Source organism: Panthera pardus, unplaced genomic scaffold (assembly GCF_024362965.1).
Source record: "Panthera pardus isolate Hobbes unplaced genomic scaffold, ASM2436296v1 HiC_scaffold_17, whole genome shotgun sequence".
NCBI lineage: Eukaryota > Metazoa > Chordata > Mammalia > Carnivora > Felidae > Panthera > Panthera pardus.
In genome coordinates this window covers 53,096,131-53,113,500 of record NW_026526732.1, presented here as the reverse complement: position 1 = coordinate 53,113,500, position 17,370 = coordinate 53,096,131, and the positions used below count along the sequence as shown (strand labels likewise).

The 17,370-nt window shown below is 41.0% G+C and overlaps 1 protein-coding gene and 1 long non-coding RNA gene across 6 annotated transcripts in view; one reads left to right on the top strand and one right to left on the bottom strand.

Moving 5' to 3' along the window:
* LOC128777662 (uncharacterized) overlaps positions 1-5,922 on the bottom strand; it is a 7,949-nt gene extending 2,027 nt beyond the window's left edge. Inside the window, exon 1 of the long non-coding RNA XR_008422928.1 lies at positions 5,521-5,922. This is a non-coding gene — a long non-coding RNA (uncharacterized LOC128777662). The remainder of the gene's footprint in view (positions 1-5,520) is intronic.
* Positions 1-17,370, top strand: part of CCDC162P (uncharacterized) — a 176,946-nt gene that overhangs the window by 43,500 nt on the left and 116,076 nt on the right. For all 5 annotated transcript variants that reach the window (XM_053904591.1, XM_053904590.1, XM_053904589.1 and 2 more), the window contains 3 exons: positions 7,708-7,820; positions 8,203-8,338; positions 8,595-8,798. In XM_053904591.1, the coding sequence (XP_053760566.1) occupies positions 7,708-7,820; positions 8,203-8,338; positions 8,595-8,798 (453 nt within the window). The remainder of the gene's footprint in view (positions 1-7,707; positions 7,821-8,202; positions 8,339-8,594; positions 8,799-17,370) is intronic.

Below are 17,370 nucleotides of genomic sequence, written 5' to 3'. Positions count from 1 at the left end.
TATGTATACACACACACACACACACACACACACACACACACACACCCCACAACTTCTATGCACTTTTCAATCTGTTTAGGTAAGAATCTAGAGAACCTAATAAAAAATGATTTGGTCACACAGATCAGGAACAGATACAGCATATCATGGCATGGATCTCCCTGGCCTCTGAATTCTCTGATAGGGCATGACTACCAACGACACTCCTCAGCTAGCAACCTGCAAAAATTGAGAAAATAGCCACATTTTTCCTATTCCATTGCCATTTCATACTGAGGTATATGTCACCTTGCAGGAAGCCCTTATACTAACAAGGGGACATTTAAAAACATCTGGCTCTTATGTTTCTTGAACCAAGCTTGAAGGAAAGGAGGTAGGGAGTAGGAAAGAAGGGAGGGGACGAAGGCAAAGTCAGCCCAGGTATCTCAGAATAAGACCCCTGATCCTAGGATCCTGGACAGTCTACCTCTTGATGCTGATATAATCCTCCATTACCTGAAATTCTGGTATTAATATTTGAGGGCCATTAGCACTAATATGCTTTTCTCCTTGACTGAGAGAATAGGGGCAATTAAATTCCTGGGGGCCTGATGAGGGTGAAATATGAGTAAGGTGAATATGAGTAAGGAAGTGGTGAGAGGCAAAGGAAGAGGGAGTCGGAGGCAAAGAGCTTCATGTTTGAATTCATGGAGAATGGTCCAGGGTCTGGCTGGACCAGCAGGCCAGAGTTGTAGCAATGCCTATGGGTATTTAGGGGACAAAGGAACTTACCAGGGAAAAGCAGAAGGTGCATGGTGACAGCAGGAGATGCTGGCTCAAGTAAATGTTGAAAGGCAGAAAACACTAAGAGGTGCCCAGCCACCCAGTGGAGAGAACTAACACTTCTGCCATTCTCTGTTACTGCTTTCCTCCATTTGCAGATGAGGTAGAAAGTCAAGCAGGGTATGATGAAATGCAGTCTGCTTTCACCAAAATCTGTTGTGAATGCAATTGCCTAGTGTTAAATAGGAGGGAAAAAAAAGAAAAGAAAGAAAACCACTTCCTCTGGCTATTGACTGACTTGTAAATGTTGTTCTTGGAATTAGCCAAAGGGAGAAAAATGTGAACACCTCTTTTCAAGTTGATTTATGGTAAACAGACCCTAAAGAGACTTAGAATACCTATAGATTTTAGAGGTGGATCATGAGGGGAGCCATATAACACACATGGATTAACCTGCATGTTGGTGTCATGCAAGTTTCTCAGGCATTCATTCATTCATTCATTCATTCATTCATTCAATGATTATTACATGGATGCTGCCTTTGTGCCAGGAATTGTGCTGCTCAGGGAATGAAACATGCAATGAACAAGTGAACGAAAAAGTAAATCTACGTCTCTAACTTGTGGGTTCCATGAAGAAAACCACAGGAAAAGGGGGCAGTAGGGTAGAAAGGAGCACTCTCGGAATGATCAGCCAAGCTCTTTCACAGTTGGGGACATCTGAGCTGAAATCTGATGAATGAGAAGGAGTCAGCCATACTGGAGAAGAGTTTTCCAAGTAGAAAATGGAAAATAGCACAGTGTCTGAGAAAGGAAATTCTGAGGCAACAATCAACAGTTTTCTACTTTTCCTTCACAGTTTCCTGTGGGTGTTATTTTGTGACTTCCTTGGGTATATCTGCTCTGGTCAAGAGTCACTTTATACAGTATCAGGGGACCAATAGTAGTGTGATGCCATTCTGAATGTTGAATGCTAGTCGGATGAGATTAGGATTAAGTGGAAGGTGGCAGCTGGGAGGAGTCATAGGAATGTGGGTATGAATTTTAAAGCTCTGTTACTATTTTGCAAGCATGTAGCAGTCAAGTATGAATTTTAGCATCTATATGCTGGTCAGTATTCTGATTCTGAAGTTGGCAAGTGATAATAGCCCGTGAAAAATGACTTTCTTAAGCGCCTTCTGCATGAAGGAAAGCAAACCCGGTAGGACTGTCCATTTTAATAGCTCTGAAGGAATATAAGCACTAATTATGTATAGCACAACTTCAGAACAATTTCTGATCAATTTTCTGTGAACACCAGAAGCCTTTCCTTAGGGATTTTTTTTTTAAAGAAAATAAATGTTTTATTTTAGACTAGTTTTAGATTTACAGAAAAGTTAAAAAGATAGTGTAAAGAGTTCCCAGGAATCCCTGTCCAGTTTCTCCTATTATTTAAAAAAAATTTTTTTTAATGTTTATTTATTTTTGAGAGAGACAGTGAGCCAGAGTGCAAGCTGGGGAGGGACAGAGAGAGAGGGAGACACAGAATCCAAAGCAGGCTCCAGGCCCTGAGCTGTCAGCACAGAACCCGATGTGGGGCTCAAACCCACAAGCTGTGAGATCATGACCTGAGCTGAAGTCGGACACTCAACTGACTGAGCCACCCAGGTGCCCCTGGTTTCTCCTATTATTAACATTGATCTTATATTACTTTGTCACACCTAAGGAACCAGCATTGGTACATTACTGACATCTAAACTAGACTATATTTGGAATTCACTAGTTTTTCCATGAATGTCTTCTTTGTGCTTCCGGGTACCACATTATCTTTAAGTGTCCTGTTTGCCAGTCTCCACAGGCCTGTGTCCATTTCTCGGTCTTTCCTTGTTTACCATGACCTTGACAGTCTTTAGGAGTACTGGCCAGGCAACCTGTAGAATGTTCCCTAATTTGAATTTGTCTGATGTTTTTCTCATGGTTATACTGGGGTTATAAGTTTGGAGGATGAGCACCTCAGAGGTGAAGTGCCTTTCTCATCACATCATATCTGAAGCAGATGCTATCAACCTGATTTATCACTGGGGATGTTACTCTTGATCATGTGGTTAGGCTAATGATGTTTGACAGGGTTTTCCACTGTAAAGTTACCATTTTTCTCCTTAAGAAGTTGTTAGAAATTAATTTTAAACTACAGAAATAATAAATAAATGTCTCCTCCTAGTAAAAAGTGGAAACATCACTGAAAAGTTAATGCTTTAACTTTAGCTAATGGGAACTTGAATACTGGGTCCCCATTCTACTTCCTCAGAGGTTAACATGGTTATTGGCTTCAAGCCTTTTTAATGCATTTACATTTAAAAGCATGTTCTCATTAAAAAAAAAAAAAAAAAAAAAAAAATATATATATATATATATATATATATATATATATATATATATATATATAGCATAATTTTGTGTTTTAGTTTTGTATATAAATAATCTATCATTGGGGGGCCTGGGTGACTCAGTTGGTTAAGTGTCCAACTCATGATTTCTGTTCAGGTCATGATCTCAAGGTTTGTGAAATCGAGCCCTGTGTCCAACTCTGTGCTGACAGCATGGAGCCTGCTTAGGATTCTCTCTCTCTCTCTCTCTCTCTCTCTCTGCCCCTCCCTCACTTGCTCTCTCTCTTTCAAAATAGATAGAAATAAACTTTAAAAAATTATTTACATGATCTGTCATACTCCATGGATCTTTGTGCAACTTGCTCTTTTTTTGCCCAATAATATGTCTTAGAGATCTGTCTCTGTTGTTCTTTTTAATGGCTGCACTATATTTTATTATATACCACAGATCACACAGACACCTCCCTGTGGATAAGTGTTGCCATTTTTTATTCCATTAGAAACCATTCCTACTGAATTGTCTTGTACATGCCTCCTTGTGCGCGTGTGTGTTTCTTTAGAGTAGATATTTAGAAGTGGATTTCCTGGGTCACAGAATGTGCACATTCAAAATTTCCTGCTAAAGTGGTATATCGTTTTTCTCCCAACCGGTAACTTATGAGAGAACCTGCTTTCCCACATCCATTTTAACACGGAATGTGTTTGTCTGAACATTGATAATATTTGTAATGTTTCTATCACAGTTTGAATTGGCCTTTTATTTACTATCAGCATGGAAGGCTGGCCACTCTTTTCTTTATACACAATTCTATTTCCAAATTCACTTAAAGATCTGGGTTTGGGGGATAAAGAAAAAAATACCAAATCTTCTTATAATTGTTCATTGAAGGTAATTTATAACTAGAAAGAGGTAATTCTGGTCCAAATGGACTGCATTTTTTGATAGTCTTTTGAAAAAACTTAAAAATAATTTAACTGTAGTCCTAACCAGGAGAAGGAATAGACCAGGCAGCCCTATGTGGATCTTCCCAAACCTTCCAAACTTGTATCATATCAAGTTACTTGTATCCAGTGCTTTTCCCCAAGAAAATCCCTGTTTACTCAAATGGTTATTTATGTACAGACATTTAATACTACTATTGACCATCATATATCTTTTTTTTTTAATTTGCATCTAAGTTAGTTAGCATATAGGGCAATAATGATTTCAGGAGTAGAATCCAGTGATTCATCCCTCACATATAACACCCAGAGCTCATCATAAGTGTCCTCCTTAATGCCCATTGCCCATTTAGCTATCCACCCACCCACAATCCCTCCAGCAACCCTTAGTTTGTTCTCTATATCTAAGAGTCCCTTAGACCATCATATTTCTAAAGGTATGGTTTAAATGGTCACTGTTCTTTAGCTTTATGGAATGCTGAAGGGGCAGAAAACACTAGATCAACTTTGCCTCTTCTTTTGCTTCCTTTTAAAAAAAAATTTTTTTAATGTTTATTTATTTTGAAGAGACAGAGACAGAGCATGAGCAGGGGAGGGACAGAGAGAGAGGGAGACAAAATATCTGAAGCAGGCCCCAGGCTCTGAGGTGTAAGCACAGAGCCCGATGCGGGACTCAAACCCACAAGCCACGAGATCATGACCTGAGCCAAAGTCGGACGCTCAACTGACTGAACCACCCAGGTGCCCCCAACCTCTACTTTTGCTTCTTCTTACTGGCCATACAGAGGAGAGGAGAAGGGGACAGCTGTTTCCCCCTGTGTTACTGCTCCCCTCCATTGCCAGAGATATTATGAGTACATGGTGTGCCCTCACAAAAGTGTTATTGTATACAGTAGCTCCAGTGTGCAAGAAGTTCAGGGACACATAAAACACTTCTTTTCTGGTTTCCCTCATCAATTCAATAAGGCATTTTAAAAACAAACCTTTTCTGTTGACAATAATTACATGTATTTGTCATAAAAAAATTTGGGAAATATAGAAAAGTTCAAGGAAGAAAATAAAAACCAGCCATTATTTTACCACCCAAATATAACAATAGTATTGTTAACATTTGGTATACATATATCCCTCCCTCATATACATATATTCTGTAGGTATACACAAGGAAGCTATAGGGACATTTAGGAGGTGGGAAATACATAATAGACATATTTTCCTTCTAATTCTTTCCCCCTCCACTCCCACTCCATTGCCCCTGCCAATTTCCCAGAATAAAATGAGATTTGCAATCAGTAGAAGTCTCAGAACTGTCCAAATACACGAACTCAGCCGTGCTGGCAAAGACCCAGCCACCAGGGAGAGTAAATGTCAAAGGGTTTACCTGCCTCGGAAGAAAGTACAAACGCAGGTGGTGTTGACATTCTGTTTTCCGGTCAGCCCTGCTGCTTACCTGCTCAGTGTCCAGCCTTCTTAGGGAGATACACTCATGCACCTTTGGTATTTCCTAAGCAGTTTACTTCAGTGGGCTGTGGTTGTTCTGTTTTTCCGGTGGGTGCTGGGCTCTCTCCCGTTACTCACCCTACCCTGTTGTGCCCCCTTCCTCTCTTCCTGGCAGTCTGCTGGGTATTTTTGTGGCTTGTTCAGTCATTCCTTCAAAGTGTCTTTCACTGTAACTTGATGTCACTTTCTGTTCCTTCCTATGTAATTCTGGGTAATTTTAGAAGCAGCTGAAAAAGTCACAGTCCCATCAGAGAAAGGCTGTGGTTCTGAGCCTGCCCTCTGGACCTACGCCCAGCAATGCTGAACTGCAGCATAAGAGCACCATAAGGCTGGGGGGCAAAAGTCTTCAGTAGAGCCCCTCTTACCCAAAATTCTGGGCCAAATAGAAACTGTCAAAGTTCAGCTTTCCTCATAGAGTACACTCTACCCTACAGATTTTCTTAAAATAACAGAGATTCTCTTAATTTGGGGTAATGATCTTGTTTCTGTATTCAGGAACGGGAGTACACCATGTCGCCTCCTAAAGCCTTTTCCATTCCCAGGGTTGTGGGATGTTTACACAGAAATACACTGATGTGCATACTTACCCAAAACAGGCAGGAGTTAACTATCCACAGGCAGAATGGGAAGCTACTTAACGATACCCAATTAGACCATTTTCTTTCTCACCAACTCTTCCTAGTATCCCTGCTCCAAATTTTCTCCTCCACTGTCATAAAGACCAATTGTGTATCTTTAGAATCTTAGGTACTGTATTAGTTAAAATTATATTTGGCTGTTGGTCATAGTTAAACACAAAATAAGAGAGGGTGAAAGGAGATGGGAATTTTTTTCTCTCCCTCATATTAACATCCAGGGGTAGGAAGTACAGAGACAGTGTGATGATTGCTCCCATGGAGTTCTCAGGGACCCATGCTCCTTCTGTCCTGGAGTTCCAACAAATGTGGCCTCCATATCCAAGATCAACACCTGGTTTGAGATGGAGCTCCAGCTGTCACATTCATATATAAGTGGCAGGATGGACAATGGGGGTGAGGAAGCTGCCACTTCAAGGAAATTCCCAGAAGCTGCCACCTGACATTTTCACTCTCATTCCATTGGCCAGAGCTTAGTCACATAGCCACACCTAGCTGCAAAAGAGGCTTGGAAACGTCATCTCCATCTGGGTGGCTATGTGTCAAGATAAATATTCAATTACTATAGAAAAAGAGGAAAGCGGATATGGGGGAACAACCAGCAGTCTCTGCCATAGGGCCTTATTGGAATTCCAAGAACTATTAGAATATAAGTAACCCAAAGAGTGGGGCTCCAAATTAACTCATTGCCACTCAGAATTTTTGTGGGTATCAGCACCGCTACGAAAAAAGAATGTCTTATGAGAATGGCGTTTATGCCCAGGGGCAGGCAGAAAGGACAGCCAAGAAAGGGGCTGCTCAGAGGGCCAAGGACATGATCATTCATCAATACCACCTTCTTCACAATTTTTCCTAGGGCCCTTTGTGTGTGATCTCATCCTGCTTGACATCAGGAAAAATGCCTGTGGATTTTTTAAGTATAAACCACGAGTTCTGTGATAGATCCTACAGGGCTAACTGACTATTGCAATCCATGGCCAGCATGTAATTGAGCACCTATGAGGTGCTAGTCACAAAGTGTTAATTCTCACAGCAGCTTATTTTGTATCATTATGCCATTTTACAAGTGTGAAAACAGGATCAAGACTATAAACAATTAAATCATAGAGGTCAAAAGTAGAAAGAGGTGTTTAATCCACTGATCTCTCTCAGCCTGGAACAAGACTAGATTAGAGACGTTCATGGTTTCAAGCATCTACAAATGTGTGTATCAACTTTTCATAAGTGAATCATGTAAAAGGTGTGTGTGGGGTGCAATTTTTAAAAGCTGTGAAGAGTTTTATAAAACAGAGACTAAATAATAATAAAAACAGTGCCTTCCAATTTATTTTGGAAATCCACATTTTCATATGTCATGTTGCAATGGACCAAGATGCTCTTCTGTTTGCTCATCTAAATATGCCTTGGATCATAGGATTTAATTTTGTGGTGACCCAGCTCTGATTTTTGTTAATAATATTGCAAATGTTGATGTCATTCAACTGATACTACTTTTTTGATAGAATGAAAATATGAAGGAAGATGACCTTGCGATGGAACAAAATGCAAATGACCCAGCACAAATAAGTCTCTGCCAACATGCTGATAAGCCTGTCAAGCAGAAAAAAGAGAAAGGGTAAAATTAAATCATTTTACTAGGGACTCAAGGAAATGGATTAAACACTGTGGAGGAAATTGAGTGACTGAATAATAAGTAGGTTACATGTTAACTCAAAAATATTTAAAGCTGAAATAAAAGCAAGACTGTTGAAACAGGTCAGACAACTAAATTAATGTTTCACCCTAGGTAGGACTGGGTTTTTAACAAGAGTAATTGCTAAGAGAAATTTCTTTTTATATTTATACATAGTAATTATTTTTATTCTAGTTCATTTTTAAAGAGTAGCTACTGTGAAACTCCCTTAAGTTAAATAAAGTGACTTCAATTTGGTGTAGATGAATTTTCCGAACCACTTTGAGGTGGAAAGCATTTATTCTGTTTTTCCCGCCTGCTAAAGATACAGCTATGCAATGGCCCTACAACGGCTCGGCTTGGACGATGGGACTGGGCCCAGTGATAGGGATCCTGTCCTGACGAGGGGGACCTACTTGTCCTTTCTATATCTGCGCCACCTGCGAATCAGGGAGCTGCAGGTATGTGGATGGCATGGCATGCTGGCTTCAGGTGTCTGAAATGTTGGGTTGTCTCCCAAGGCGGCTTTCCTGCTTTCCCAGTAGCAATGCATCCTTACACCTGTTCTTTGTTTGGATATTTTTCCACAAAATCAGGCCATTTTGGGGGTGGTGTGTTTCTCAGCAGTAGGGTTGACCTGGCAACCCCATTCAGTTTTACTCTGTTGTGTGGGGCCAGCAAAGGGCAGGGGCCTAACCTGGTCTTTCTTTGTTTCAGCGTGTCTGTTTAGGAATTCTGAACTATTTCAGATCTGTTGAACGAACGCTGACAATCAACACTTCAGGCCTTACCATGGTTGCAGGGAGTCTGGTCCCCACCATAGAAGACAGTTCCTGGGTAAATATGGCAAAAGGAGGCTTGGGCATCTTGCAAGGCCTGGGAGCTCACTGCTATGTCCACGGGACATCTGCTGAGCACAAGGTGAGGTCAAGATTCGAGATTTTTTTCTCCCTTGATTATCCTGTCTCCCAAGTGCCCTTCTTCTTATGTAGCACCTGGAATCAGTTAACATGATAGAATAACAGGTGGGGGGTTCTTAGGGATATGCCTTTTTTTTAAAAAAAAATTAATGTTTATTAGTTAAACATTAATTTAAAATAAAATATAATAATAATTTAAAATAAAATTTAATGGTTTTTACTGTATTTTTTTTAAATTTTTTTTTAACGTTTTTATTTTTGAGACAGAGAGAGACAGAGCATGAACAGGGGAGGGTCAGAGAGAGAGAGAGACACAGAATCTGAAACAGGCTCCAGGCTCTAAGCTGTCAGCACAGAGCCCGACCCGGGGCTCAAACTTACGGACCGCGAGATCATGACGTGAGCCGAAGTCGGACGCTTAACCGACTGAGCCACCCAGGCGCCCCTTTTAAGTTTTAATATAATTTATTGTCAAATTGGCTAACATACAGTTTGTACAGTGTGCTCTTGGTTTTGGGGGTAGATTCCCATGGTTCATTGCTTACGTACAACACCCAGTGCTCATCCTAGCAAGCACCCTCCTCAATGCCCACCACCCATTTTCCCCTCTCCCCTACTCCCCCGTCAACCCTCAGTTTCTTCTCTGCAAAATTTAATGTTTTTCAATATTTATTTATTTTGAGAGAGAGAGAGACAGAGTGTGAGTGGGGGAAGGGCAGAGAGAGAGGGTGACACAGAATCCGAAGCAGGCTCCAGGCTCTGAGCTGTCAGCACAGAGCCCGACGTGGGGCTTGAACCCACGAACCATGAGATCATGACCTGAGCCAATGCTTAACCAACTGAGCCAGCCGGCGCCCCAGGGATATGGCTTTTTAGAAAAATGCAGTGTCCACTTGAGAGTAGGCAGAGAGCAGTAAAAGCAGCCCTGGAGGACACATGAGGAAGGAAGGCATTTCAGCTGCAGGTTTGTTGACTGTATAGTGAGCAGAACATGAGGAGGCCTTTATGTTATCCTAGCCTGAGAACCACATGTCTTTACAGAGACGCTCTCATAAGACCCTTTTTGACATTGTTAGAGGTACCCTTCTGCCTCTTTCCTGTTTTGCAAGCCCCAAGTGAAAATATGGATTAGAAAACAAAGGTAGAAAAAAATTGGAAAGAGGTGGACAATTAAATATCGTTTATCCCTGTAAAAGCGTGTTTGCCCGTTGGTACTTTTAATATCTCTTGAATATATTTTTCTATAGCTCACAAAATTCATATCAACTCCCTTTCTTTAGGAATAAAGTTAAAAGTGCCTACAGTTTCTTGGAATATGGCAGACACTCTTGCAATATTTTCATTTCAATCTCTAGAAATTTTATTCCTGAAGGTAGGATTTTATAGGAACTTAATCTTCTTAAAAGATAGTTTGACAAATGTGAAAAATAAAATCTAATTTGCTACCAAGCAAGTTGAATTTTAAGCTCATATGACCCCTGACTTAAAGCTTGTCATGTCTATAAGGCTGAGAAATCTTATTATCAACTGTCATCCATAGGCAGTCTAGAGTAGCTCTGTCCAATAGAAATACAACACAAGCCACGTGTATAGTTTACAATATTCTAGTAGCCACATTTTAAAAGTATAAAGAGGGGTGCCTTGGTGGCTCAGTCGGTTAAGCTACTGACTCTTTTTTTTTTTTAATTTTTTTTTTTTTTTTAACGTTTACTTATTTTTGAGACAGAGAGAGACAGAGCATGAACAGGGGAGGGGCAGAGAGAGAGGGAGACACAGAATCTGAAACAGGCTCCAGGCTCTGAACTGTCAGCACAGAGCCCGACGTGGGGCTCGAACTCATGGACCGTGAGATCATGACCTGAGCCGAAGTCGGATGCTTAACCGACCAAGCCACCCAGGCGCCCCTAAGCTACTGACTCTTGATTTCAGCTCAGGTCATGATCTCACAGTTCCTGAGTTCAAGGCCCTCATTGGGCTCTGCACTGTGACAGTGTGGAGCCTACTTGAGATTCTCTCTCTTTCCCTCTCCCTCTCTCTTTGCCCCTCCTGTGTACTCTCTCTCTCTCTCTCTCTCTCTCTCTCTCTCTCTCTCAAAATAAATAAATAAATTGGGGACTCCTGGGTGGCTCAGTCAGTTAAGCATCCAACTCTTGGTTTCATCTCAGGTCATCATCCCACGCTTTGTGAATTTGGGCCCTGCGTCAGGCTCTGTGCTGACAGCTCAGAGCCTGCAGCCTGCTTTGGATTCTCTGCCTCCCTCTATTTCTGCCCCTCCCCTGCTCGCACTCTGTCTCTCTCCCTCTCTCAAAAATAAATAAACTAAAAAAATTAAAAAATAAATAAGTAAACTTTTAAAAATTAAAAAAATAAAATAAAAAATAAATGCATAAATATGAAATTAGCTTTAACCATATAATCTATTTAACCTAATATATCCAAAATATTATCATTTTAACATATACTCAATATAAAGAAATAATTGATGAGATACCGTACTTTTCTTTTTTCAATATATGAAATTTATTGTCAAATTGGTTTCCATACAACACCCAGTGCTCATCCCAAAAGGTGCCCTCCTCAATACCCATCACCCACCCTCCCCTCCCTCCCACCCCCCATCAACCCTCAGTTTGTTCTCAGTTTTTAAGAGTCTCTTATGCTTTGGCTCTCTCCCACTCTAACCTCTTTTTTTTTTTTTTTTTTTCCTTCCCCTCTCCCATGGGTTTCTGTTAAGTTTCTCAGGATCCACATAAGAGTGAACACATATGGTATCTGTCTTTCTCTGTATGGCTTATTTCACTTAGCATCACACTCTCCAGTTCCATCCACGTTGCTACAAAAGGCCATATTTCATTCTTTCTCATTGCCATGTAGTACTCCATTGTGTATATAAACCACAATTTCTTTATCCATTCATCAGTTGATGGACATTTAGGCTCTTTCCATAATTTGGCTATTGTTGAGAGTGCTGCTCTAAACATTGGGGTACAAGTGCCCCTATGCATCAGTACTCCTATACCGTACTTTTTTTAATGTTTATTTATTTTTGAGAGAGGAAGAGGGAGATGAGTGCAAGTGGGGGAGGTGCAGAGAGAGAGAGAGAGGGAGACACAGAATCTGAAGCAGGCTCCAGGCTTCAAGCTGTCATCACAGAGCCTGGTGCGGGGCTCAAACTCACAGACCACGAGATCATGACCTGAGCTGAAGTTGGATGCTTAACCAACTGAGCTACCCAGGCACCCCTAATGTACATCTTTTTTATACTAAGTCTTCAAAATGTTGTGCTTACCTTATATGTACAGCACACCTCCACTCAGACAAGTCACATTGCAAGTGCTCAATAGCCACATGTGGTTAGAGGCTACTGTATTACAGAGTAGAACAGCTCTAGATACTGAAAAACATTTTATTTTTCCATCCAGTCGCCTAGGGTCCAAGCTTCACTCAGTATATAGGAGACTTCTCTTTTTGGTCTCCTTCGCTAACAAGTACCATCCCCCATCCGCTCCTCATACACAGTGTTACCCCTCTGCCCCTCTCACTTGATCCTAGCTCGTTAGTCAAGTCCAGTAAGTATGCCCCTCAGTGGAGCTAGAGGGCAGGGTAAGATGCTTCTGAAACAAACACACCTATAAAACAAACACATCTTTCTCTTGTTAATATTGAGCTGACCTCATACCATAGCTGTGCTGTTATTTGCTAATAGATTAAAAAAAAAAAAAAGAATTTTTCTTACCACGGAGCTCTCTCTCAGTTTGTTTGTTCTGGGATGGAGTCTGGGGGTAGACACAAAGGAAGGGAGGGGAAACAAATCCTATTCTGCCCCATCAATGGTAGGAGGAGCTTCTGAAGGGTGTGCAGTATTACTGTTCTCTGCTCTCATAAATGACAGCAATAACAGCTCCCTTGGAAGCTGCCAGAAGCTACTGCTATATGTGAGAAACTCCAGGAGGTGGCCTTCTTTCAGGGTCTTTAGTACGACCTTGTGGTTTAGCTCCATGTGTGTGGCCTTGTCAACATTTAAACTGGAATGTCCAGGCCTAACTATGTGATTCTTTCCCCTGTTGGGGATGGGAGGCACAGATGCTAGTTTGTTGGGGGTGATCTCACAAGGCCCAGGGCCAAAACTGGGGCCAAGATCATTGTCCTTACCAGCCTGGGGAGCTGACATTGGAGAAGCCCCTAAGATGGAGACCTCTTCCCTGGATGGAGGAAAATCTTGAGCTAGTATTAATAAGTGCTCACTCTGTGACAATATCCAAAAAGGAAAGCACCTACCACCCATCATGGGCACTTTATGAGTTTACTTTAAGCATGTGGCAGAGTAGAAGGAGCCCCCATATGAGACGTAACAGGCTTTTCCTGCACATCTGACCGTAAGCAAGTCTCTTTTGACATGGAGGTCTGACATCCCATGTCATGTTCAGGATCTGCCTGGACTTGGCATGCTAGTAGCAGAGGCTGTTATGAGTAAGTGGAGGGAATGAGGAGTCTGCAGAAAAAGATCAGGCCAGTCCATTAAAGGCTAGGTGCTCTTTAGGGTAGGGACCAGTTCCAAGGTTGGTGGGGAGCAGAGAATTTTAAGTAAGAGAATGGCCCTCTTCATCGCTTTATAAGTTTCTCACGATCTTTGCCCAAATGTGATCACGTTCATTCCCTTGCCTGAAGGCCTTCAGGAGTATCCTGTTTCTCCTGAGATAAAGTTCAGGCTCCTAGGCATAGTCTTCAAGGCCAGGCACAATCTGGCCCCCAACCTCTTGGACCTCATTTCCCTCCACTGTCTCTATATTTCCATTCTTCTGGATCTGGGCCTGGCCCTCCTCTCAATGGGCAGAGCTGTTCATGCCTCTGGGCCTTGTACATATTGGCCCTTCTGTCCCTCACTTCCTCTTTCCTTGGTAAGTACCTACCCTATCCAAGAGTCCATTCAAATAACACCTCTCTGGAAGCCTTCCTTATATCTCCATGCAAAGCTGAATGGTTCTCCCCATGGTCTAACTCCATTATAGCACTCAGCTCATTCATTGCTTCATTCATTCCCTCATTCATTCCACAAATGTTCTGATCAGTTTGCTAGGCACTGAGGATACAGCAGTAACCAAAACTGGCACAAATCCCTGCCATCATGGAACTCTTTAGTGGAAAGAGACAGACATTAAATAAATAAGCGACATATATAGAATGTCAGATGGTTTGGCACCAAAGCTTCCTCAGACTTCCTAGTTCCTTGCAGTTGGGGCCTAGTGATGAGCTTTGGCCAGTGGGCTGTGAGCAGAAATGACATGTCACTTCCAGACCAAAGTATTTAAAAGCTGGTCCTTGACCCTCGAGCTCTTTTCACTTGCTGTAGCCATTGGAAGGCACTTATTGAGCCACAAAATAGAAACATCCTGGATCACTGGGTCACTGTTGGAAAATGGCTGCCTAGAAAGCAACATGTTCTGCAGTGGACTCTGCATAAGCGAAAAATTAATTTTAACTGTAGGCCACTGAACTTTGGAGTTCTCACAGAATAACCTAGCCTTTGTAGACTAGTGAACATGGTGATAGGCACTGTGGAGAAAAATTAAGAAGGAAAGGGTGATAGAGGTGGAGGCTGGTGATGGGATGTTGAAGCTGTAAGTAGGGTGGTCAGGGAAGGCCTTACTAAGAAGGTACTATTTGAGTAAAGACCTGAAGGAAATCAGGAAGGAAACCACATGACTAACTGGGAGAAGAGTGACAGACAGGGGAAAGCCAATGCAAAGGCCCTGAGGCAGAACCGAGGATAGCATTGTTGTAAGAACAGCAAGGAGTTCAGCACAGCTCGAACGCATGAGGGGGAAATTGGCCGAAATTATAGTAGGGAGATTGGAGGGGTGGGGAACAGGTTGTGTAGGGCCTTGTGGACCATTTCAAGGACTCTGACTTTGAGTGAGAATGGGAGCCACTGGAGAGTTTTGAGCAGAAGAGTGATGTTATTTGATTTACATTTTAACATCTATGCTGCTGCATTGGGAATAGACTGAAGATACTGTAGGACTAAAGTAGACTAGGAGGTTATTGCATTAATCAAACTAGAGGCAATGTGTCTGAGAAGACAGCACGGTGAGAAATGGTCAGATTCTGGACATATTTTGAAGGTACAGCCGGTATGATTTCCAGGAAGATAGGATGTGGAATACAGAAAAAGAGAAATCAAGATTGATTCCAAAGTTTGGGTCTCAGAATCTGGAAGTTTGGAGTTGCCATCATCTGCCATCTTAGAATGGGTTTGTTAGGAAGATCAGGATCTCAGTTTAGGATTTAGAAATTTTGAGATGCTTGTTAGATGTTCAGGTGGCAAAAAGAAACCGAAAGTTGGATATGTATCTTTCATACAGTAGGCATTAAATAAATATTTATTGGGCAGAAGAAAGGCTCTGTTCATTAACAAAATAGTTGTAACATCACAAAAAGACAGTGTACATGAAATTGCAAAGTATATCATGCTGTTCAAATGAAGAACAATTTGCTACAATAACAATATTATACTTATCAGGGGAGACAGAGATAGATTTTTAAATTTTCTTTTAAAAATATTTGAAAGATTATTAGCCAATGGGTTGAGTCATTCAACAATTGACAATTTTTGGTGAAATTCTTATACTGGGCTATTATTATCTGCAATCAATGTAAAGATTATCTAGAAAAAGGTAAGCTGGTCAGAGAAATATTGTCTAATTGCCAAAAGGCCTAAAATTCATATTTGAACAAGTGATGGTAGAAACCAGTGGAATGAAGAAAACAAATGATGGGCCACCAGTTCTACTATATTTACTGTATATTCAAATAGTTATCTTGGCATCAGTTAATTTGCAGTCTTAAAAACATATGAATCTTTCCAAAGATCAGATTATTTCTTACCCAAACAGATAATTATTGCCTTCCCCTTCCTGCCACTCCTCTAAGTATAATATTGAAGGACCAACTGTCTAGACCACAGAAACTTTAGAAGGGGCAGCCTTCCACATAGTTGTGGAAGAAATTAGAAAGGAAATATGATAATGGCTGAGACATAACCCTGCATGAAGTAATTTGTCCATCTAGTCTTTGAAATTCATCTCCTATGGACATAAGCACACATTTCAGAGACAGGAACTGAGGGAAGAAAAGAGAAGGAATATGTATGTCTATGTAGAGGGCTTGAACAATGAGGCACTGGTGGGGAGAGTGCAAAAAAAGGCAATTTAAATAGATAATGGTAGTACAGTCAGCATCTTGACACTGCAATGCTTTCCATCAGCTTCAGAAACTCAATCTAATAGCTGTTTCTTTAGTTTTAGAAAATGCCCCAGCACAAGAACATCGGGAAAGTTTTTCTCCGATAAAGTGGATAAAGGACTCCACACTAAGTTGTCCCTTTCTCCTTAAACAAGAGCCCAGTTTGCATAACAGGTGATAGGAGCTAAAATGCCAACAGCAAAAGCCAATATACTAGCTTATAAACCTAAGCAAGCTGTTTAACTTTTGTATGTGATATCATTTTCTCAGCATGTTTTCTGTTTTTCATTGGTACTTATCATTTTATAAGAAACAATACTTTCAGTTTGGGAACTCCTAGTCAAAGGAGGCGCCTAATTATTAAAAAGTTGTATGCCTAGGTGTGCCTGGGTGGCTCAGTCGGTTAAGCACCTGACTTCAGCTTGGGTCATGATCTCACAGTTTGTGAGTTCGAGCCCCATGTCAGGCTCTGCACTGACAGCATGAGCCCACTTTGCATTCCCTTTCCCTGCCCACTCTCTGTCTCTCCCCAACTCACTCTCTCTCTCTCTCTCTCAAAAATAAATAAACTTAAAAAAAAATTTGTATGCCTAAAGAATAGCAAAAAGCAGAAATTGGAGCCCTTGTGTACTGTTGGTGGGAATGTAAATCATGCAGCCACCATTTACAGAAGAACAATATGCTTCTTCAAAAATTTAAAGATAGGAATACCATATGGTCCAGTAATTCGATTTCTGGTCAAGCATTGAAAGCAGGGATTCAAAGAGATATTTGCACACCTATGTTCATAATTATTATTCTATTTGCCTATTATATTTGCCTATTATTCACAATAGGCAAAAAGTGGAAGCAATTCGAGTGTCCATTGACAGATGGTAAATAGGATATATACATAAAATGGAAAATTAGTCAATCTTAAAAAGGAAGGAAAATATGACACATGCTGCAACATGGATAAAACTTGAGAACATTATGCTCAGTGGAATAAGCCAGTCACAAAAGGACCAATACTGTATGATTCCATTTATATGAGGTATCTAGAGTAGTCACATTCACTTGAGACAATATGGAGAATGGTAGAGGCCAGGAGTTGGGGGGAGAGGGAATAGGGGTTATTGTTCAATGGATACAGAATTCCAGTTTTGCAAGGTGAAAAGAGTTCTAGAGATGGATGGTGGTGATGGATGCACAACAATGTGACTATAATTAATGCCACTAAACTGTAAACTGAAAAATAGCTAAGATGATAAATATTATTTATATCATATTTCATGTATATATGAAAAACTGGGCCAATGTCTCCTAACCTTTTTTTCTTTATTGCTTCCCCC